General features: G+C 48.6%; 1 protein-coding gene across 2 annotated transcripts in view; it reads right to left on the minus strand.

Annotated features, from left to right (window-relative positions):
* SNX19 (sorting nexin 19) overlaps nt 1–24,663 on the minus strand; it is a 40,268-nt gene that overhangs the window by 10,192 nt on the left and 5,413 nt on the right. Inside the window, exons 7-11 of one of the 2 annotated variants that reach the window (XM_027747420.2) lie at nt 24,461–24,626; nt 22,045–22,174; nt 11,408–11,592; nt 10,523–10,610; nt 9,538–9,699 (exon numbers count right to left, since the gene is read on the minus strand). In XM_027747420.2, coding sequence (XP_027603221.1) covers nt 9,538–9,699; nt 10,523–10,610; nt 11,408–11,592; nt 22,045–22,174; nt 24,461–24,626 — 731 coding nt within the window. Of the gene's footprint in view, nt 1–6,082; nt 9,700–10,522; nt 10,611–11,407; nt 11,593–22,044; nt 22,175–24,460; nt 24,627–24,663 lie in introns of those variants that run through there. The other variant, XM_027747418.2, reaches the window with a different exon arrangement.

Here is a 24,663-nt window from a genome sequence, read left to right on the forward strand (position 1 = left end):
GTGACTTTCATTACAAATATCCTGTTATTATGGAGGGAGAGAGAGGGGGGAGAGGGCCCACACAAAGAGAAAGAAAAGGCTGCCTGCTAGAAACCCAGTAATTAGAGGGCTTTGGCTTTCCTGGAGGAGGATTCATACTGATTCGACATGGCTGTGGTTCACACGTACAGCTCCCTCTGGGGGCAGGCTCCTGGTTTGATTTCATTATCAGCTGCCAGGGGAACTTTTGCCCCAAAATGAGTTCCCAAAAGGGGATAGTTGCACTTTTATTAGTTGCTTTGAAAGCAGTTTTGCTGTTGCCCCCAGAAGCCTCCACGTTCGCTTGGCCACAGGATGGGAGAGCACAAGTGCCACGAGTTGGGCTGTCAGAGCAGCCTTGTTATGGTCAAAATGTATGGAAAAACTTCTTATAGAATCCCAGACTGGTTTGGGTTGGAAGGGACTTTCAAGATCATCTTGTTCCAGCCCCCTGCCATGGGCAGGGACACCTTCCACTAGATCAGGTTGCTCCAAGCCCTGTCCAACCTGGCCTTGGACACTTCCAGGGATGGGAATCCACATCTCTCTGGTCTGTTATTGATATGCAGTCACCACTTATTTTAGCAAAATCTGGTTGAATCAACCTTTCAAATCTCTCCTAACCCCACACATGTGAAGACACTGTTCTCACATTGCTTATAAAGATAAGTCAAATCTCTGTTTGTCCTTTTACAAGGCAGGTAAAACATAATTCAGGTATAAATGTGTGCAGGTAAAGTCTGGCAGGACCCAAATTTGACCTTTCTGTATTCATTCTTAAGTGTTGCATGATTTTTTTCAGTTCAAGCTCAGCACCCAGAACATTCACTGTCAGGACTTCTGCACAGCTCTGGGTCAAGTACCAACCCCATTTTACACCTGGGTGAAACAATGGCTCAGATTAACCAGGCCAAGTTCATGCTGGAAATCTGAGAAAAGAACAACCCAAACTGCCTCTTCCCTGCTCAAAAAGCATGTTAGACACCCTCTCCCCCTCCCTAATGCATCTTTACATATTGTACACAAACCTGAAAAGGGGCCTGTTTGGGGTAATTTTACACCATTCCTCTGGGAAATGTATTTCAGAGCTGGTTTTTCATCTCCCCTGGTGATTTGCCAACAACTCTAGGACATTTGTAGGACAGCTCACAGCAGCAGGGCTGATGATGAGACAGAAAACTCAACAGCAAAGATGTTTCTGCCATTAGCACATGGACCTTTAGGCAAGTTACCTCAATCCTTTGTGGTTTTATGATGTGCGCAAGACAAGAACCAGCACATCAATTCACTGCAGTCTCAGAGGGGAGTATAGTCATTGGATGACAAATAGAAAGAAACCTCCTGTCATGGACAGTGCCCCAAAGTACCAGAAGTCACTTCAATCCCTGTAAGCTCACAAACTCCACATGTACCTGTGTGCTTCCAGGTGTCCGGATCCATTAGTCTTGGAACGAATGCAAAGTGCAGAGTTGGACTGAAGTTTGGGCTTCAGGCAACTCCAATCCGCTACTAAAAAATCGTAGAATGGTTTGGGTTGGAAGGGATGTTAAAGCCCATCTCATTCCACTCCCTGCCATGGGCAGGGACACCTTCCCCTAGACTAAGGTGGAGGTCACTTCAAGTCCTGTCCCAGCTGGCCTTGAACACTTCCAGGCATGGGGCAGCCACAGCTTCTCTGAGCAACCTGTGCCAGGGCCTCCCCACCCTCACAGGGAAGAATTTCTTCCCTCTATCCAATCTAAATCTACCCTTCTTCGGCTTAAGACCAATCCCCCTTGTCCTTTCCCTATCCTTGTAAAAAGCCCCTTGTCGTGGTTTGGACCTTGTTTTCCCCCAGAGGCTAAGAAAAATGGTAGACCCCAAGGGGTGGAAACCCCTGGAAGTTTTGAAATTCTGCCCAATGGGCGCTCCTGCAAAAATGTCAACATCCCACAAGCTCACCGGAAGAGATGAGTTGTAGTTTGGTTGTTGTTGGAGAGGTGGCCATGTTGTAGAGCCACGAGCAAGGGGCTCTGAGCCCCTTGGGCCCTCTGGGGCCCCCCAGCCCCTGGCTGGGGGGGGACTGCAAAGACCTGGAACAGTGCTAGACTGGACTAAGTGTCTGTAGTTAAGTCGGGAGATGTTTTCTCCATGGGCGCAGAGCAGCAGACGGCACTGACCAGAGAAACGGTGGCAGAGAGCCAGGATAGATAAAGACCTGAACCGGAGGAGCAGCAGAAACAACATGCAGCACCGCAGAGAAGACTCCTGGAAAGGGAGAGAGAGAGAGAGAGAGCCAGCAGCTGAGAGACAGAGTTCTGGGGGTAAGACTGATATCAGATTCCCCCAAACTCCTTTGAGACCTCCGAGAGAGAAGGAGGACATGGACTCCTATTTAGGAGAAGAGTTTTAGACATGCAGCACCGGAGAGAGAGAGAGGAGTTGAGAAGCTCAAGAGACGTCCCGGAGCTGGACCGGGACGGCCAGATGGAATGTGGAGGGAGTTGACCTTGGCTTCCCCCCCCTCACACTGCTGCCACGGTGGCAGCCTGAAGACAGGGCACAGAGGCCCTGCAAGGAGCTTGGGTCTCCTGGAGATACCAGACCGTCACGAAGACCCCCCTGTGTCTTCATGATATGACCGTGGTGATACGACCTTGTCTGGGGTTACGAAGCCCACGGAAGACCCCTTTGCCTGCGTCAAGGGGCCGAGGGAGCTTGGATACCTCCCTCGTGAGTGCTGGTAGAAATCCAGCCACAGCTGCTGCATGCATGAGATGAGGAGAACCTGCTGCCTTAGAAGATGCTGCTGCTTAAGGACTGGAAGGGATCTGTCCTTCTTTCCCTCCTGGACTTTTATTTGGAGGGGAGAAGAGATCTGGTCCATTGTAAATACATATGTCATGGTAGAGATAGTTGTGATCGTGTGTATAATGTGATATGGTATTTATTTGTACAGTCATTGTAATATATTCCCTTTCCCCCACTTTGAGTCTGGTGTGTTTTGTCTGGAAAAACCCATCTCACATTAGGTTGAGATGTGGGAGGGGGCTTAGACTAGGGAATTAGATTTTGGGGCTATCTCAAACCATGACACCCCTCTTCAGTCTTCTTCTAAAATCACTTAGGTGAGCATTGGAACTGAGTCCCAGGTTTATGGTTTGGCTCCTCGTAAAGACAGGCCCACTTACAAAACTCAGCCCCAAGCTCAGCATTTGGTTTCCAAACATGCTGAACATTGCTTTGGTTCTCTCTCTTAATTCCCATCATCTTTCTCTTCCTCTCTTTATTTACTTCTTAATTTCCCTGGGTCTTAATTTCCTGCCCCTTGAGCCCTCCTGCGCCCAATCCCTGCCTACGTGGTATTGACTCCACAGCTTTTCCCTCTTCAGGGAGAGTTCAGGGATGAAGGTTGGTGTGGGGAGAAGAAAGGCAGGAGCAGACAGAGAGGGAGCTGTCATAAAGGTCTGGCTGTGAAGCCTCTCTGAGAGAATGCCACTTGGGGAGGCTGTAACAGCTTTAGTCTGCAGTACAAGGGGATTAAAAGACTAGTTCTCACAGGACAAAAAGGAACGGAAGGAGCAGAACAAGGGCAGAATGAAGCTGCAAGGGGAGGAAAGGAGAAAGTTAAAGAGCTCAGCTCTAAAGAGCACTGGGGTTTAAAGAGCTCCAGTTGGAGCGTAAAAAATGTGAAGTGGCCTGCACAGAAAAGGGGCTTTGGTCAATGGTTCTGCTTTGCTTTTTCACACTAAGCACACACACTTCAGGCTGCTTCAATCAAGGTAATTTGGGATGTTTGGCTTTGTTCATTTTCAGGGGCAAAGGAGTAGGAGGGGGCAGCAGAAGGTTAATGAGGCTCCACCAGATGTGACAGACACTCGAAAGGAGCAGTGGCCATTCTGTGTTTTAAATAGCGGCTTATGGCTTTGATCCTCACCCCTCCTGTCCCTCAAACTCCCCTTGTCCTTGAGGGCCACGGAAGAGTGAAGGGGTCTGGGAACAGGAAGGAAGTACGTGGAATTGTGGGACACCCTCCTCAAGTGCTGCTTGAGCAGCCTTTTCACCCCTCCACGAGGCCTGGAGATGGAGAGTGTGACTGAAAAGGTAAGGAAAGAAGGAGACTTGAAATGCTTTCCAAAAGAAAAGAAAAAAACCAAAACCTCAATGCATCAATTGCAGGACATGTAAAGGCCAAGGAGCCACCAACATGGACAAGCAGCTGCACTCCAACAGGGAAACCTGGCACTCCAAAACTTCTTGGAGCATTGCTCAGGTATTGCAGGAAATGGGGCTTCTTAGGGCTGGGTAACCTCAAACCAAGGACTGCTTTGCCAGATTAGCAAGGTTTGGACATGGCCAATATCCTTGTGAATAATATAGTATATTCTTCTCAAAGACAGGAGGATTTTTCCAGTTTAGTCTTCAAAAACCTTTGAAGCAATGGCAGCAGAGGAAAGTGAGACACCACCCCATGAGTCCAGAGTTCCTCCCATGAACACACACCTGAGCCTAAGGCACTCAGAGAGTAGAGAAGCAGGTTTCCAAGCAGCCACGGGACTGTAACATGTTCTCTCATCTTTGATGTGATCCATCTTCCCAGCTTCACAGGCTTCCAAGCCAGGAGAGATGCTTCAGGCACAGTCAAATGTCTAAGGCAGGTTTTCCAGGCTATTTCAGCAGCTCAGCAGAGCTGGGGGCTGGTGGTGCTCTGTGCACAAATTCTACTCAGAGGGGAAAAAGGAAAGACTTTGTAACATAATAAGCAAGTTCCAGACAGGAATTAAGAGTGCAGCACATCCAGCGGAGACAGGGGCTCGAGTGGCATTAAGGTAGGAAGAATATAATTACCTGCCCTGGACTGTGGCCAGGATAAAGGTATTAATTTATTTCAACAAAGTCACAAGTGCCAAACCCTGGATTTTACATTTAAACACAGATGATAGCAAATCACAGCACCCTGATTCTATTCTTCCAACTTTTGGCTGGAAGGGACAGTCTTCCTGATAGGTTTTCATCCCTAATGCCTACCTTGAGAGCTCACCCTCAGCTTCATTTGGGAAGATCAATGCCATCCCAGTAGCTATGGATCTGCAAGGCAATCCCTGCACCTTGCAGGACAGAGGAACATCTTCCCAGTCCCCACAAATCGCCTGCAGGAGGTGAAGCCACACTCGGTGTCAAATTCAGCCCCAAGTTCGATCTGGTATTAATTATCCCCTGCTCTGATGAGATAAATGCTTAATCCTCTGGCTGTTGACACTGGAAATGGCCCAATCCACCCCGGGGTGGATATTATCCCAGGGAACTAGGCTTCAGCCACGATTCCCACATCATGTGCCATACAAATGTTCACTAGCTTGCAGGGAATGGATTCCATGGGGTGAACAGGATCCTTCTGTGGCACAGCTAATCCACAATAATACATGACCCAAGCATTGATTGTATCAGGTTTTTCTTCCTCCATTTTTTTTTCCTTCAACATAATATTTCAAATTTCACATGGAATTTCTCCTTTTCAGACATTCCCTACCTCCTTAGAGCTTACCAGCTTTCCTGCTCCAAAGGGAACTTCCTAAGTTCCACTGCCCCAGGGACGTGGGGATGGGTCTGCACAATCCCTGCTTCTCTGGGAGTCTTTCTCTGTCTTCCAGGAGAAAGGCAATAGATCTCCACATGGCTTCCCTGGTTTCACATTCCCTGGCAAGGCTAAACCAAGGAGTTTGTGTTGCAGGGAGAAAGCAGGAATGCTGATGCTGCCAGAGGTGGGAAACTGTCCTAATTCCTGATGAAGCTGTTAAGGACTGTGGTCTTTCCCGCGTCTGAGCGTGTGTGTGCCAGAAAGGAAAACCACTGTGTGCCAGGAAGAAAAACCACTGTCCCACACCCACTCTCACCTGTCCTGCATTTTGTGACACCTGGGAGATGCTTGTCCCCACCTTCCCACTGCCACCTGGCCTTTCTGGCTTCTCCCCTACTTGCTCTTCTCTTCACAAGGGCTGCCTTATAGACAGTTGCTGATCAAAGGCAAATTTCACACCCAGACAAAGAAATAAGTTTGAAATAAAATATCACTGCACACAGGTACTTGGGAGTGCAGGTTTGCTTCCCATTCAACAACAAAACAGGTTTTCGAGACAATTCTACCCAGATTCAAACAGCAGCACCATAAACAGCTGATACAAAGGGTTGAATATAGGAAATACAATGGGGAGTCAGTGCATGGTGGGACTTTTCCCCCTAAAGACACAATTAAACAACCAAGCTTTGTCTCAACACAGGAATGTTTAGCTTAGAGTGGTGCCCTGAAGTTCTTACCACTGTATTCTGTTGTCCACAGGAGCAGCTCCTGCTTCCAAGGAGCTTCCAGTCAACTAGGGGGAAACTGAGGCAGGGGGAAATAAATTCTTTCCTCAATGCCACAAAACCAGCACGAAGTGAGATGGAAGAGATCACACACATGCAGAGGGACCCTGGAGAGCTGTCCCCCACCAGAAGCACATGCTGCTCTATATGTAACGTGACACAAGGCTGCAACTCTTTGAGATCAAACCTGGCTGCTCTCCCCACCCTCCCTTTAGCAAGAGGTGGCTGAAGTGTTCTGCAAATTCCTTCTACAAATTCCTGCAGAAAAAGGGAATACGACACATACAGGGTGAACTAAAGTTATTCTGTCAACCTTGCTTGTTTTACCAAAGCAGTTTTTCTAGTCTTAGTCCAATGGAAATAAACTTCCAGCCCATCTGAATGCAGAAGTTTGCCTTTGCCATCGTTGTGCTCAATTTAATCCCAAAATTACAGTGAGGCAAAGAACTAGCAGGACAAAAAAGCTGAGCTTTTTATTGGATTTTTTTATTCCTTAACAACAAGATCCAGAGAAGGGGCTATTTGCTCCTGGGCAACTTCACCTCAGCTGTGAGACCAGACCAAGGAGGGAATGGGAGATTGAAGCCCAGCCAGTGAGAGCATGAGAAAGGGCTCAGCCTAAACGAGACAAGAAAGGGGGTTCTGGAGATTAAAACAAAGATCTCGCAATCCAAACTCCTAGGTCTGTTTCCAACTCTAATACTGACTTCAAAGTGCATGTAAGTAAATCTACTTCATCTCTCTCTGCCCCAGCTCCTCCCACGTAAATAAACACAGAGGGGGATGTTCCTGCTGGTACAACCCCAGATCATGGCTACACCATCCCAGCAAAGCATCAGCTCCCAAACTGGCAGTACCCACAAATTATTTCCTGAATATTCAGTCATTTGCATAATTGCAGAGATGAGGTTTAACAGCAGGGATAACTTGGGCTTCCTGGCAAAGGAGAAGCATCAGCTCATTCTTCCAGTGCCATATCCAGTGTGTGTAAGGACTGTGCTAGACTTTTGCCCTGACCTGGAGCTGGCAGTGCATAATTTACAGTCCTTAATTTAATCCTTAATATTATCCCTAATTAATGACAGACCAGGGTCCTGGAACTCCAAACCACACAATTAATTAGGAAGCAATAGCAAACAAGCACAACAAGAGCATCTGGGAAGGCACCAAGCACAACAGGGCTCTGCTGCATCATCCCTGGCCAATGGCTCCTGCTCCCACTCCTGACAGCTGGGGCAGTAAATGGAAGCAACAGGAAAAAGAAGAGAAACGAGCCTAGCAGTGAAAGACAGGGTGAAGCAGCTGCTCTCCAAGTAGGTATTTAAGGATATATTTGAGCCCTCCTTCCCAGTAATCTCTGCTTTGGGACTATCCCAAAGCACTCTCCAACTCTTTGCCTAATACACTTTACGCCTCCCTCCTTTTCCAAGCAAGTGGCCAATCTACCATCTCCCAAGTGTTACTGCTGAGAAACGGCTCTGATAAAGTGATGCAAAACTGCTTTGCTTCATTATATTGGATTTTGCCTAATCTTGGCATGTCCTTAGAGCTCCCTAAAAATATATTTGCAGACAGCAAGCCAATCCCTTCCTGTATTTTCACAAAACACACAGAGGCAGGAAGCAGCTCACACTGCTGTGGGTCCATTATTAAGCAGCTCTTCTGGGAAGAGCAGAACAGGCACATTGGAGCTGCATTGCCTTCCCTCCAAATGTGCCATGGAGCATACAGCTCCAAGGAACAGCAGGCAGTCTCTTCCCACCTGATACTCCACGATTCTATGAGATGAAATGCCTCATGTAGTACTGTAACAGACAGTAGCTGTGATCCTGCATGATTCCCTCTCCTTTGATCTGTAGAGAATGCCTTGATCAGCCACATCCAGCACTGCTCAGATCATATTTCTCCCAGAAATACACCAAAAAAGATCATCAATCCAGTCTGTTGGTGCATTTCTGTCCTTTTGTACTGAGACCTGAGCAGCATTAGCTCACAAACCACTCAAGTCTTGGACAACCTGGGGAAGCAGCTGCCAAATCCATGTCCATTCTGTGCCAGGTAGGACATGGTGACCTGACAAGCTTCCCAGAGCCCCCTGCACAGAACTATTGCACAGCAAACCAAAGCAGGTGACACACAATCAACACCAGAGCTCAGGTGGTACTCTCAAGCCCTTTGCACAGAACTATTGCACAGCAAACCAAAGCAGGTGACACACAATCAACACCAGAGCTCAGGTGGTACTCTCAAGCCCTTTGCTGTGATCTGACCCACTGGCTGTTCATCCCTGGCTGTTCCCTCCTCTTCCAGAACTTCCCGTGACAAGCACTTTTGTGTGGGAGCTGATTTCCTTGCTGTGTCACATATGGGTCAACTTCTTTTCTCCTGTGCCTTCCAGGTGACAGCCCCAGGGACTAAAAGGTGACTCAGAAAGGGAATCCTACAGTCTAGCCAAGCTGCCATTCCTCCTTAGCCTGAGGAGAGTTCTCTTTCCCAGGATCACAGTCCACCTGCATCCTACTGATCAGGCAGATGATGAAGAACTAGACCATGTCAGAGCAGCGGCAGTGGGAAGCAGCTGATCTTTGTCACTAAGGCAGGACAGCAGCTTTGATTCCTGCACTGCTCTCACCTCCCAGGTATTTGGGCAGCTGGACACTGACTTCAGGACTATCACCAGATCTCCACACTCCATTCCCTCCCCATCTTCTTTCTAGTAACACCAACTGGGCATTGCAGGCACAAGGCAGGATGATTAAAGAGCAGGGACAGCATTTCCCCTCCCTTCACCTTCCTGCAGGAACAACAAGATCCCATCACATCAAGTCTCTCTGTGCCAGTGCCAGGTGAAGCCCGATGCCACAAAAGCAAATCTTACGTGCTATCTCTGCCTTCAGATGTTACAGTTGTTCAGAAATATGGGCAAGACTATAGGGTTTGTGAGCAGCCTGAATATCCTTCTCCAACTGCTCAGGCATCTTCATTCCAGGCTCTCCATCAGGTCAGCAATGGAACAGATACACAGTAGATGTTCAGTCCCTGACACTGAGTTTAATCCACCACCTGGCCAGAAGAGAGAAGCCTGGAAGTAGCTTCCTTTAGCACTGGCTGGAAATATTCTGTACAAGAAGCTCCCAGACATGGTTAGTAAACACTGAAAATCAAATCATCCCATGCCTGTGGCTGCTTCTCTCCCCCACTGCTGGCTCGACCAGTCCTACTGCTTTGTCCAGTCCACCATAGGCAGATGGTGCCACAGTTGCAGCCTTGGGCTCCTCACTGGAGCCCTTCAGGACCAAGAACTCCAGCAGAATGTCCAAGAGGCAGAAAACCAGGTGCCTGAAAGAGAGAGAAGACAAAGCTTAGGCTGGTCAAGGCACAGGAGGCAAAGCTCACATGAGGAAGGTGTGTTCTGACAGCCATCAGGGGAAAGAGGAATGATCTCAGACCCTGGAAGAAATGTTTTAAGGGATGATTCAGCTTTTATTCCACCTCCCCCAAACCCTTCAGCGTGCGTTGAAGCTGCTGAGCAGCACAGAAAACACAAACACACCTCCTGGAGGGAGGTGGCACATGTGTTTCACAGGATCGCTGAGGTTGGAAAAGACCTCTGGGACCATCGAGTCCAACTTTTGACTGAATGCCACCTTGAGCACTGAGTGCCATGTCCAGTCATTTCCTAAACCAGGAATGGGGACTTCAGCACATCCCCAGCCAGCCCCTTCCAATGTTTAACAACCCATTCAGTGAAGAAATTCCTCCTGATGCCCAGTCTGACCCTCATTTCTCTGCAGTCCATTACCAAACCCTTGCTTTCCAAACTCACAGCGCTGGGCATAGACAAAAATACCCCCCTACGTTGATCTGCAGCTCCTCCAAAAACAAACTAAACTAGGATTTGTCTTACTTCCCTGACATCCCCTAACTAAGCAGGCCTAACAACATAATTAATATGACTCAATAACCTCCAGCCAGACCAAAGTCCTGGACATGCAGCCTCATCACAAACAAGCCAGATGCCCTCTAATACTGCAAGTCTGGGATAATGAGCCGGATAAGTTTCGTGCCAAGCAGCTGGAAGCAGGAATTGCATGGCAGAGCCCTGAGCACAGCTCACAGACCCCATCAGAGGCCATCAGGGTAAAGACTAAAATCCACATACCTGTTTATCACAGGCTGGCTCAGGGACTCCAGCACCAGGTTCCAACTCATCCGACACTTGCTGGTCCCAAGGATTTCTTGGATCACATCTGTAAAGAGACAGTGCTTTAGGAACTGCACATTTCCACAGGTCAGTTTTCTCCTGGTGGGTGCTGAATCGCAGCTTGTGATGGTGCTCTGAGCCCGAGGCATCGCATGCCCAGCATCACCATGACAGGGAACAGCCAGGGACAGGACGGACTGCCAGGAAAGTGTTCCAGGCTGGAAGGGCACATACTGGCAGTGCTTTTTGATTACCAAAGGATAGTGAGGGCCCCTTACACTGCAGCAAGGAGTTAAAAATTCAGACTGTACTCACATGGATTAGCCAGCAGGTGCTTTAATGCCTAAGGTCCCCAAGTCAAACTTCAAGAGAGGGAAATCCAGTGCAACTGGGCTCAGGATTTCAGTCCAGTGGAAAAGCCGCAGGCTTTGCCTAGTGACTCTTCTCTACCATGGGACCCTTTGGCAGCAGGTGGGAGCACAGTGTGCCTCTGGTTTTCCTAAGCCCTGCCTTGGGTGAGGTGGCTTGGCAGGAACTGCGTCACCACTCTAAGCATGGAATTGCAGCCAGTCCCCATGTGGGAATCACCAAGACACCCGTCCTTCTTCTCTGAGCTGTGCTGCTCCCCAAATACTTATGCAAACTATCCAGAACTGGGAAACTGATTTTTGCTTGCAGGAAACCATTCAAACTTCAAGGGTCATGAACCTTTCCTAGTGCCTTGGCACAAGCAAACTCCATCTGAGTGTTTAACCACATTTCCACAGATTCCAGTGCACTGGAGGCTTCTCCAGCCACTTTTCTTTCCCAAGGGCAACTGACAAGTCCCTGGGACACACTTACTAGGCAAAATCCCCATCAGGCTCTGCAGGGCCTGATCTGCTGTTGCCTTCTTCTGCTCCTCTGTCCTGGGGGGTTTAGGCACTGCTGGTAAAACTCCTCCGGGCCAGATGGATTCCTGGAGCAACTGGAGGTACTGGACCCAACGCTGGGTGCAGGTCAGGTTAAACATCTGCACTTCCAGCCATCTGTGGGCACAGGGAGACAGAGAAAGGTTAGGAAAAGTCAGGCTTGGGACCAGGTCAGGCTATTTCTGCCCATCAGGAGCCCTGGAAGGGTTAAATCAGCTCGCTGCATTCGTTAACATGCAGTTTTCAAGTCTGCACAGCAAATATTTTCTTAAGTATTAATTAGCTGAGTTTCCCATGCACCAGAAGTAGGATATGATCCCTTTGTTATGGACAAACGTGTGTAAAGTCACAGGGGAAAAGCGAAGGCCATGAAAAGCTCCATCATCCTGCTAATCACAGGAATCCAAGTGAATCACTGATTCCTAATGGAAGCAAAGCTAAGGGATACAACTGGCCTGAAGCTCATAAGTTATCTCCATGCACAAGCCAATACAGAGATGGAAAAACTGGTGTTTTAACTAAAAACAACACCCAGGAAAGACTGGAAGGACATAAGCATGTTCTGGCAGCCACTGTTCCTCTCATCAGTCCCTCTGCCACCAAGACAGTCAAGGATGTCTTGCCTGGAGACCAAAACAAGGTCCAAGGATGGCAAGTCATGAATATCTTACTGCTTTGCTCTGCTCTTGGCCCTCTGCTTTCCTACTCTTCACACCTGCTCCATCTACTGATGGCAAGCAATGGAATCGTAGAATCACAGAATGGTTTGGTTTCGGGACCTTAAAGACCATTTTGTTCCACCCCCTGCCATGGGCAGGGACACCTTCCAGTAAACCACATTCCTCCAAGCCCAACCTGGCCTTGAACACTTCCAGGTTCAAGGGGCAGCCATATGGGGCAGCCATAGCTTCTGTGAGCAACCTGTGCCAGGGTCTCACCACCCTTATAGTAAAGAATTTCTTTGTTCTCATCCAAAATCCAACAGAATTGCTGGTGGGCCCTCCTGCTGGGTCAGGACTGTGTCCTTTATACACTAACAACCTGCAGACCCCGAAATGCTGCTCCACAAAACAGGTTGGAGGCATTTGCAGCTGCACCGGGTTTGTCCCCACCAGACAAGTGCTGGGAGAGTTTCTAAATCAACCATATGGACCCTCTTTCCTGGATGTGAAATCCCTTCCAATATAACAGCAAAAGCCAGAGCTGTCAGTCAGAACCTGCCACTGCCTGAAATCTTTCCTCTCAGAATTAGGAGAGGCTATGGATGAATCCCTGATGCCACAGGGTTTTCCTGTGGTCCCCTGGTTTAGCAGGACTTGGCAATGAGGGCCCAGTGCCACTGTCCAGGAGGCTTTGGAGCAAAGACGGGAATACCGGCACAGTGCTGGGGTAGGGAAAAGGCTTGTGATTTTGCCAGTACTTCAAGATTCCCAGAGCAGAGGAGTCGGCCAGCAGGGCCAGGAGACCCATTCCTCTTGGCAGCTGGTGTTCGTGCTTGCAATTCCATCACCACTATTCCCCAGCAGCTCCCAGTCCATTCAAGAGCACAGGCCCTGCCAAGGCAAACTTTATTTAACCTGCGCTCTGCCAGACTGTCTGCATTCTTCCCAGGCGAGCCATTCAGGTCAAGGGTGTCTTTACTTGGGCTAATGTGAGTGGAGAGTCGGGAATAGCAGCACCTAAAGGTAACCAGGGCAAAGGAAGCAGGTTGTCATCAGGGACAGTGCGGCAACGTGACGTTCCCTTCGTCAGCAGGAAATGAGGTGCCAAGCTGCAAGTCTTGAGGGACGAACATCCAAGAAATGTCCATTAAAAATCTGAAAAGGAGCCTTGGTGCAGCAGGAAGGCCTCGTATTCTCAGATTAAGGTCCTACTGGAGCATGGGCAATGATCCCAGTGATCCCACTAATGGGAAGACACATTCTTTATGCTCAGCCTCACCAGGGACCACACATACTGATGTTGCTACAAGATAAAGCCAGAGATCTGAAGCTTCCACCTGTCTTAGAGGACAAAGTGTCCCAGTCTTGCCTGGGAAAACCCATGTTGGAAATACAATTAAAATTGTTTTAATCTCCAGCCATCAGCAGATTTTAACACTTTGGATCGTGTTAAACCCTCCAGCCATTCCTAACCAAATCAAAGTGTTAAACTGTGACTTTCCCAGGGCCAAGAGCTTTCACTAACATAGTTTTTTATTAACATGTTTTTCTACACAGCCTGCTTTCCTGGCTGAGAAAATATGTGACAAGTAACAGAAATTCAGAGCCTTGGGTGCAAACAGTCAACCTGCACCAAGGAGATCAGATTGAACATTGACTTGAACCTCATTACAGCAATAGCCACTTTCCAGCGTTAAAAAGGTTGCAGAATGCAAAGAATGAGCTTTCTTTTCCTTAGAAACATTCCTAAACCAGCAAAAAATAAAGAAAACACTGAGCAGAGAGAAAGCTGAACCTAAAGACAGCACATGTTTCCAGGCAGTTCAAGGGCAAGCTGAGAACTGATAAATGCTGGAAGGTCCCACACAAACAACATCACATTTTCAGCCCATTTATTTCCATAAAATCACCACAATTAGGCATCAAGACCTATAAGTAACACCAATAAATCTCATCATATGTGCACATACTGTGATTAGGTGAGTGCTCACAGGTCTTGCATCTCACAGTTGTGAAACACCATTGATGGATTTTCTTCCTTAGTCTGGCAGCTCACTGCCTTCCACTTTGGGAAGCAAAGGGCAGGATCTGGGAACGGCTCCATGGGTCTTGCACCAATAAATGCCACAGCTCCATGCAAGTTCCTGAGAAGAGGTCAACTTGCCCCATCACATGGCGCTCAGACAACTGATGAAGAAGCACCCAAACGCACAAGTATACAATAAAAGAAGGAATTAAACAGGAAAAGGGACAAGAAAGAAGGAGAAAACAAAGCTGGGTGCACATGACACAAAGACTAATGCAACTCTGCTCTGGGTCCCCTTTTGCTAGTCTACCAGGGTGTGGAGCCATTCCAAAAGCACCAGGAGAAGAACTGTCTAGACTGGTCCATCTGGCTCTAAATCCTCCCTGGGAGAGCAGCTGATGCTCTCAGATACTTCAAAAGAAAATATCCAAACCTGCCACAAAGAGTTTTCCAACCTCCGCTCAACCTGAATGTGTTAAAGTCACCACTGACACCCATTTGGAGGGAATAACATTCCATTTGCACAACATGCACAGGGGGAGCACCAGGAGCATTTAAACTGTGAGGAGCAAAATAATTCATAGAATCATGGAATATCATGAATTGCAAGGGACCCACAAGGATCATCAAGTCCAGCTCCTGGCCCTGCACAGGATACCCCAAGAATCCCACCTCAACTCCCACTATTGTTGTTGCAGCTCAGGGAGGGTCACACCAATGTTATTGAAAATTCTACCTGAGTAAACCCCAGAAAATGGCAAACTGATTTTTCCACCAGGCAGACTTGCTGCACCGGGATGGGGATTAACAGCACAGGAACTCCAAAGATTTGCTGGTTCAAAGCTGACCTTCGCCAGCAGGTCACAGATGATTTTTTATGCTACTAAAGGCCTGAGCATTTGAGATCCATGTGCCACATTGAAAGCACACACAGGCTGTTCCCAGGTAGAAATAAATCCACCAAGAAACACAAATAGACCTATCTTTTTTTTATTTTTGGGTGGCTGATGGGTTACTATTTCCATTCTGCTATTTCATGAAGAAATAGCCTTAATAAGAAAGACAGAAAAAACACACCTATCACTGAGCCATCTCCTTACACTTCAGCTGAGACCAGAAATAGATAAAGTGACCTCCTGGGCTCAGACATTTGAATGCTTTGATAATGCCCAATGCAAAGAGACAGATTCCAAAGGCTATGGGGTCCTGGAAGGTAATCTGGAGGTGCGTAACTTGCCCATGTTGTAAGGGACCTCTGTTGGAAATAGCTGCTGGTGGGGGAATGAAATGGCTGCTAAAAAAGAGCCAAATTAATGCTGTGCCTTAAGATGGAACTCCAAAGTCAGCTGAAGGGATCCATTAAGACTGGAACACCCTGGGAATGAAAAACAAGGCCTGTCGGGGACACACCTGGGCCTTCCTTCAGCGCCTTGATGCAACAAAGGCTGCTAAGAAGGAGCAGCCTATGGAAAAGGCAGACTGGGAGTCAGGGACAGGCAAGACACGGCATCTGGGATCAGTTTTACCTGGCTGGATGCACTCACTGAAGTGGACTATCCAGAGGGTTCACCTGCAGATGGAGGGAGCTCAGCAAAGAAAGGTTGGATAGGTTGGATTTGCTTAGTCTGAAAAATAAAGATGGACCAGGAATGGCCAAAGACATACAGTACTCCAAATTTACTAGAAGCTGGTCAAACTCTGCTTTTCTCATCTGAGGATAAGAACTGAGATCACTTGAGCTAAGGAACAGTGAAGTCAAATTTTTCTGATTATAATTAAAATCTGAAGCTATAGCAATTATGATTTCCCCAAAATTGGGGATTTTAAGGATTTAGACAAACACAAACTGGAGACCACATTAGGAAGAAGACAAAGATGAGAGAGCCCCTCTGCATTAGCTGTATAAATACAAACAGCTCCATAACCATACATGAGCTGAGTGTAAGAGTAGCAAGTCCTGCTCAACACTGACCACCTTCCACCGCAGAACAAGGCCCCCCTTTCCCTGAGGAATTCAGCATGGCTATCCAGGAGCTCAAAAAAGGCCCATGAGACTAAGGTAGTGAAAATGACTGAAGAAAAAGACAACATCTGGAAACCGCAAGTCATGCAAACATGACTCTTCCTGAAATCAAGAAAGGCTGGTGCTTAAATCACCAGACCAAATCACAGAATATCCAAATTCCTCCCCAAACTGTGCCTTGAACCACAAGAATATCCTTGACTCAAGAGGAGCAACATTTCAGTGCTGTGACTGCAAAACCTTTCTGAGCAAAGCCTGTAAAAATGAAGCAGCAGCTGCAGTGGGCACAGTTAAAATTGAGAAACATAAATGGAGACTTTTTGCCCCCAGGCTCAGCTTCGAGCACCTGCTACCTGAGCCTAAATACATCTTCTCCAGACAGCCACAAGCAGAGATGTGCATCAGGCTCAGCTCAACACCTTCAAAGCAACCCCACACTTGTCCAGGTAAACCCTGCACCAAGGAAGGAAATAGGAAAGAAAAGAAAAAATCCTCCATAAATCTAAGAACACAAAGCATCCTGAGTCTTTTTAAACTTCTGGCCAATGACACATGATGCGCAAAGTGAACTATCCTTATTTTCTTACTAGAAGTGTTCCTCTCCTGCTGCCCTATCGCAGTTACAGTTGCGAACAGCCCATCCTATATCCAGCTGAACACAGAGTGATGAAGTGTTTGAGTAGGAGGCTGAGTGTCTTCCCTCAAACCGAGTGTCTTGCCAGGGTCCCTCTCCCCATTTCTGCACTGAGGGAAGAAAAAACAAACCCAGCTGCAGGAAGTTCACACTTGTGGCATCTGCATCCATCATTCCTTATCAGAATTACCCAGGCCAGACATCCTGGGCAGAGGGATTTTCCTACCCTGGGAGATGTGGGTGTGCAGGACATCTTATTGTGGGGCAGAGAGGAGAAAAAACCACATCATTCCCTACACTAAGGAACCATTACCCCCTGTAGGCACGAAACCACACCTCTGGGTGCTGGGATTTCTCTACCATTTTATGTGTTGCTCCCCCAAAACACACCTGCTGCTAAAAGAAATCATGGAAACACACAGGACTCCAATGTCTTCACCCAAACTGCTCTGGTTTTGCTTTTATCCACTTGGATCTCCCTATGATGCTTTGGGGCTTAGGGAAGGGGGGGAAAGCACGTGGTTAAAAAAAAATACAAACGTCCTTGACTTTTCACAAAGCATCCTGGCTTTTGATAAGATCTTCATCAAGCATTTATTGTGCCAATTAAGCTCTCAGCGGTGCCCCAGGGAGAGGCCAGGCTGTCTCAGCCAGGCCCTGCTCAGAGCAATTGCTTCATTAGCCCACTTCAGAATGAAAATACATAAAGTTACTAATAACCCTTCAAAAACCAGGGCAAATTAAAAACGACAAGGACACATTAATTTCTCTCCATCCTTTTCTTCTTTGCTCTATCTGAAATAGGAATTTGTTGTGGTTTTTTAAATCTAAAAAAAAAGTTGGCACGTGCAACTGTTGAAACAGAATTCGAGTTAAAATAATGTTGCAATTGTTATCAAAGCACAGAGTGCTTGCTTCATTCTAGTGGCTGTTTTTGGAAGAATGCTGCTTCTAGAAGAGGGAAAAAAAATTTGTTTGGGACAGAGATTCGAAGCCAGATCCAAAATTTCCAGGTGGTTGGAGACAGCTGAATCGAGGCCCACTTCCAATCTGATTTGTATTTACTTTACATATACACACGAAGACACATACAGTCCTGAAATCGCTGTTCCTGACATACCACAGGCCTGTGATTCCTGCTACTACTTACAACGCAAATAGCCAAATCCAGAGAGGAAGATTAAGATGCCATGAGGTTGGTTCCCCTATTTACTAGGTCTGGTGCTGATTTTTTGGCTTGGTTTTTAGGGACAAGGACTTTGCTGCCACGAACCTGGGCCTGCCAGCACAGCCCCTCCACGTGCAGTCCTCCCCAACATGCCCAAATCAACTCCCCCTGGTAACAACCAGAAGAATTAGTGGATTTAGTTGCTCCAGTTGCATTCATATTGCAGTTCTGGCTGCTTGTTTCTGCCACCAAAACTCCGAGATGCTGCCCAAGGCTAGAGCGGGAAGCTACTGCTCCACAAAGCCAAAGGAAAGTGGGACAAGCCACAGCTTTAGCATAAACCTTCCTGGCTTCTCCTGGCACCTGCAGAGCATGAGTCAACCCTTGGCTTTAATGCCTTTTAAAGATAATGTAGGGAGGAAAGAGGCAGTCTCCACAGGGAACGTCTGTCCACACACAGCCATATCCCACCCCAGGGCACCACCTCTGCTGGGTGACATGTATAGCCCAGCTTTGGGTTGACCCCCACTCCAGCAGCAAGATGAGGCCTGGGGCACCATCTTGGCTGTCAAATGTGGCCCCTGCATGGCTCCAGGGCTGGGCAGAATTCCCTGACATGGGCATTGTGCTCCCAGCACTCCCATCCCACAAGTGCTGTCCGAGCACACAGGCTGACTCAGGGACATCGAAGAGGGTCAGACACTGGCAGCACTTTGAAGTCAAGAGGATCAAGGCAGCTGCCAAGGGTCTCTGTGCCAGTTCTTTTGGCACAGAGATCAAGGAAGAAGAAGAGAAAATCAGATAAAAAGCACGTAGCAGGCAGCTCCCTGAAGCTACAGAGCTCACTGACTTAACAGCGGTAGTTGCACAAGTGTCTGTGACACCTGGGCTGACAGTGACAGGCCAGAAGAGCCCCAAAGCCAAGGTGACAGCAAGAACTTGCAAGGATGCTCTCAAAAGCCTTATGGTCACCTGCAGTCAGTCTCAAAGCATCCCTGGCTGTCCACCTACAGCTCACCAGGACTGAAACGTCACCTCCCCAAACCCACCCGCTTGAGGGATGAGGGGACAGGGGACAAAGCCTGGAGTAGCAGTGGAATCACCCAAAGCAAAGAGCAGAGCCAAGCAATGGTGAGCTCCTGGGATGATTTGCAGGGATGATTTGCATTTATTTTAAGTCACGTCAGTGGAACATGACACTATCAAAGCTGTCTGAGTAGTTCTACATGCTCCTTTCAGAAACAGGCACTTCCGAGCCCAGCACGGCCTCTGTGCCCCAGCCTCGCTCAGGTTTCAGGGGACAGACAGCCAGGGTAAGCCAAGACACTTTACCCCACTCAGTGTTTTGCACTCTATGGCTTTCTGTTGTGCTGCACAGGAAAGAGCTAGGAAAAGCTTACAGACCTGTATCTGCACCTCAAACACTCCCAGATCCATCCTTGGGATGCTGGCACTCTGCTGGGGCTCCTGTCTGGAAAGTGGAGCAGAGGGAGCAGGGGAGCAGCAAGCTGGTGGCTGTCCCTTGGCTCCACTGCTGTCTCGAGCTCCTCGTGGCACTGGCAGACCCCTGACCCAGTGGGGCCAGACTGAGGCCAGGGTCTGGGCTCACAGCCACAGCATGGTTTGCGTGCTCGTCATATATTTTTAACACCTCTTTGACTCACAAGGCTCTAAAAAGCACCCGGATTCTCCAAATGCTTTTGAGCTCTTCCACCAAACACCCCCGGAGCCCAGAATACCCCCAAGTAGTCCACTTTGCAAACAGGTTCCTGTTGCAGCCTCCCAAGGGAAGAGAGGAGATGTGCCTTTCCAGCCCATGGCAGGGGAGCAAGAGCTGGACAGGGGAAGGGAGCGGAGCTGGAAAGGGGCAGTGGGTTTGTTTACAGGCACAGACCCAGCACACAGAGAGAGGCTGCTGGAAGCAGTCCTTGGCCCCAGGGTCATTCCCACCCCTCAGCCCGTCCGCCTCCTCTCCACCCGCCTCTCCTTTCGGCTCCTAAAAAGGATCCCTCCCTGTTACATAACGGGGTAAGCAGATTGGGCCTCGCACACACGGCCTCCCTTTACTTAACAATACCTTTTTCGGTCATGGAGCCTTCCTCTCCCCCTGCCATCCAACTGACACTCGGGGGAGATGGATAGTGCCTGGCTCCAGCTATTCCAGCTACGGAAGGAGGGGAAAGAGGAGTCTGGTGGGATGCTCCATGCAGAGAACGGTGAACAGAGCAGGTAGGGAGATCCCAGAATGGACACCGTGGTCACAGCAATCACTTGATGTCACTGTGAAAAAGACCCCAAGGGAGAGGGAGATTGGCTCTTGGGAGAAACTGGTTCTTGTTCTTGGTATGCTTTTTGTTGGTTTGCGGGTATTTCTATCACTCTACACTGAATGTGCCTCATGCCAGAGCAGAATCATCTTGCAGCTGCAAGGAGGCAGCAGGAGCAGCACCTACTCACCAAATACAAACTGGCAGAGGAGCACCTAGTGGCAATCCCCTTCCTAACACTCAAAACACTTCCAGGGCACCTCCTTTCTGCCCCATACCACCTCACCCACTGACAGGAACAGGGAAGGACCATCTCTTGAAGGGATGATGCCCACATCTACTTTTTTCCCTGCAGCAATCCACGAGCAACACCATCCTCCTGGCAACAGGTCAGTTCCCACTGTGCAAGTCCCTTCCCTGTCTCCTTCACATCAGACCTGTGGACTGTTGACTGTCCCAGAACAAGAGCAGAGTCAACCTCAACATGTGGATTTCAGCATGGACACAGGGTTTGTTCAAGGGGTTGTATTTGCACCCTGTCCTGATGGTGACACGGAGAAGCCACCATATCACCTCCAGGCAAAGCTCTGCCTGCAGTGGGTTTACCCACACCTGTTGAAGCAGAGCAGCTACAAACACACTCCCTTCACTCTGCTCCACCAGCACAACTCATAGAGCTCCTGCACCTTTCAGAGCCAGGCATGTTGTGTGTATCCCAGCTTTCTAGTGGAAAATACCAATGCCACACGTGGGTGCTGCAGGTTCCCTGGGTGAGCAGGACACAGCTTAACAGGAGGTGATGACGTGCCTGTTCAAGCTCTCATACCTCTCTGCTTACACACAGGGATTGGGTTCCAGCTCATTTCCCAAGAGATCAGATTCCATTTTGGAAAAATGGCAGCAACGCCCACCTCCTGCCGCCCAAGGGAACAGACCCAGGAGTGAAGGTAGCAGTGCCTGACCTCAAAGCACTTTGGCAACCTCTACTGAGTGCAGTTTAAGTTACCAGCTCAGTTATAATGTGCTGCCCTGCACATTCTGATGCCAACTCTGGATGCCTGCAAGAGCGGGAAAAGCTCTGCTCCAAGATTCTCCCAAGCCCAAGTCCTTCAGGGCTCTAAAGAACCACATCCTCAGTTAGTGATAGCCACCAACCTACACCAGAAAACAGGAATGCTCTGTTTGTGTGTCTTGGCCTAGAGCCTTACCACCCAGAGGCACTGGCCCCAGGACAGCTTGGCGAGTCCATCCTAGCTGGAAAGGAAGCCTGTTCCCACTCCATGTGCATGTCCCTGCCCCAGGCACAGGCACTGCTGGCCCGGGGCAGAGCAGGGGGTGCAGCAGTGAGAGCAGAGGCCCTGGCAGGCCACACTCTGAGCTGTTTTTGACAAGTTGCTGTTCCCTCGGCCTGTTTACTTTCCTTTTGTAGATAGAACAAGCTGAGTCAGTGGGCAGTGAGACCAGGAGGCCGGTTCTCTCTGGAGAGCCAAGGAGCTGGGCACTGTTGCCTTTTCATGAGGCAAGACTCCCATTCCCAGGGCTGGATCCTTCCTTTCCCTGTTATTAAGGGATAGCAAGCTGCCTGCTACAGTTGCATCCTTGCTCACAGGGAAAACAGCTCCTAGTGCAAATCTCCAAGAGGTTTCTTTTACACAGCACCTTCTTTACAGAACCTTGTTTGATGCTCAGAAAACATTTACCCACACTCAGGCATGAGCTCCATTTAAGACTGTGACTCCAAAGGGAATTTACCCTCCCAGAGCTGCCAGGTTGCTCATTCAGGCCTTACCTTTGAACAAGGGTCCCAAAGAGCAGGTTGAAGACCTTCTGAATGTTCTCTGTGCACAGCCAGCTCCAGTGATCCACCAGCACCAGGCGAAGCACATCCAGGGCCAGATCAGCTAAAGCTGTCTCAGAGTCTGCCAGGAGGAAGAGGAGGGTCAGATGAAGAAACCAACTCAGTGCCTGAGCAAACCTGGTGAAAAGCATCATCCCAAACTCACTCTTTCTTCCAAGTCTGGCACTTTGTGCCATACACAGATGACCTGCTGCAGCTCAACCAGTCCAGGGAGCCTGCCCTTACCACTCTTTCACTTCTACTTCCATACAAGCAGCCTTAATCTCCCCACAAAGGGCCACACCAAACCAGAATGTAGTTGCTCCGAGGGCTCAGTTCCTTCTCAGTTGAAGAGAGGATGACAATGTGCCCAAAACAGGTGAGAATGAAAGTAGTCACTGTAGCTAGAGAAAGGTACACTGCTGAAGACTATTTTCCTGGTCTTCCCCATCACTTTCCCCTCTTCCAAGAGTTTTCCAGGCACAAGGCTCCAGTGGGTGGATGCTTTCTCATCTGTTTTTGGCACACTGCCATCCCTATATGTGGACCGATAGTTGATAAACCCTCTGTTTCACTGAGAAGGAACTGAGCCCAAAAAGGGGAGAAAGCAGGCAGTGACTGCAGCCAGCAAAAGCTACACTGCTGAGGACTATTTTCCTGGTCTTCAGGAAAATTTTCCGCTCTTCCTTGAGTTTCCCAGGCACAAGGCTCCAGATGGCGGCTGCAGGCTGCCATCGTGTGGCAGATCCCAATCTCTGCAGGAAGGTGGATAAACCACATGTATGTTAAAACACAAACCCATACACGTCCTCACATATCCCTGCTGACACAAGCCTGGGACAGCACAACCTCTCTCTGATCCTCAGGAGCACATCAAAACCTTCAGTGTAAACACTTTCTACTTGCTGGAGAATTACTTTTGGCCCCAAAGCACTTGAGGTGTTGTCCTGAACAGGCTCATTAATGTGCCACAAACCTGCCTGGGGCAGCCACTCCCAGGGCCAGTGCCCCGACCGGAGCCTAGTGCCAGGTTAGCCAGGTGAGATCAGGTGCAGCAGCTTTTCCTAATTTGGATTCCCTGATGCCTCATCTTCCAACCACTCTGCCTATAGAAAATTTACACACACAACCTACTGCTGAAAATAAAGGGAAGAGGGGTTCTGGACCTTCTCCTTCCCTCCTCTTCCTCTCCCCACTGCGTACGCGCAGGACTAATTAACTCCAGGCCACTTCACTTGGAAAAGACAGGGCACTTGGCCCTCTTGCTCTGGGCCATGTCTAAGCTATTCCTCACTTGCTTTGCCCTCTGAGACTTCACTTCCCAGTGCAGAGCCAGAAGCAGGCTGTCCAGTTTCCCCACAACCTCATAGAGGGACCATCCTCAGCAAGCTCCATTTATTCCTGGAGCATTCAAGTCCTCTTCCTCAGAGAGATGTTGGCCAACCTCTTCCCAGAAGTCACTCCATGAGCAGACAGGGACACAGGCTGCCTTTTTATCCAGTTGCTCCAGACGTTTGTTCCCCTCGCCCTGCCAGCCCAGCCTGAAACATCCCAGACCTGCAGGCATTTGCCATCACTGACATTTCATCTCCCTCAGAGTTCAGGGAACTTGGTGCACAGCCCTGGCCTCCAATTCCAGTCCTGCCTCCCCAAAACCATGTGTTCCAAGCTTATAGGCAAAGCTGGTAGCACAAGCTGAGTTTCAGAACACCAGACCCATCCTGTCACAAGCACATGTCAGAGCTTGCCCAACTTGAAACACTGGAAAGAAATTTTGGGGAAGTTCCAGTTGATACAGCTCAGCAATTCCAAGAAAAAGATTAGAGAACATATTTTCGCTTGTGTTCAAGATAATCTTGTAACTGTTTTGAGAAGTTGTGGTACCCCTGTGCTTCAGAGGAGGGATCTAGAATCAGAAAGGGAACATCGTTCCTTGAACTGGGATTACATTTTTGCTACTCCCATCAAATCTATCCAAACTTGATCTCAAAAGGTCCTTTTATAGTGCATGGACATATCAAGGTTAATTTGAGACTACCAAGAAACTGCAATTTGGCCATTTTTCAGTTTCAAGGAGCTTGATTTTATAACATTGCCAGTTTAAGCACTGTGTCCTTAAAAAACTTATTTGTGCAGTGACAGTGCTGAGTCCGCAAAGGTGAAGATCCAAGAGGAGCCAAGCCTCAATTTGCTTTCAACAAAGCCCAGAGCAATCACCAAACAGGACTGGAAAAACTCAGTTTGCTTTCCCTTCAATCAAGGGCAAGAAGAACAGGTCCTGAAAACCCTGTAAATTGATTGAAGCTGTTGGAGCTGTTGTGGTCCCAAAGGAGAGAAATTAAAGCAGTAACAGAGGGGCTGAGCTCACCAGAGTCTGTGTCCAGATGTGTCCCATCCGCATCCTCCTGCACAGAGCTTCCCTTAGGTTCTCTGCCTCCCTCGCCTTCAGGAGCTTTGCTAGGGATTGCTTCCAGCAGTTTCTCCTGCTTCTGGATGAAGGATTCCATAGCAGCCAGCGACAGGGTGCCAGAGACCTACAAAAGCCATGCTGTATTAGTACCACACAGGCCT

The sequence above is a fragment of the Pipra filicauda genome, unplaced genomic scaffold (assembly GCF_003945595.2).
Source record: "Pipra filicauda isolate LSUMZ 115617 unplaced genomic scaffold, ASM394559v2 scaffold564_size293559_pilon, whole genome shotgun sequence".
Classification (NCBI taxonomy): Eukaryota; Metazoa; Chordata; class Aves; order Passeriformes; family Pipridae; genus Pipra; species Pipra filicauda.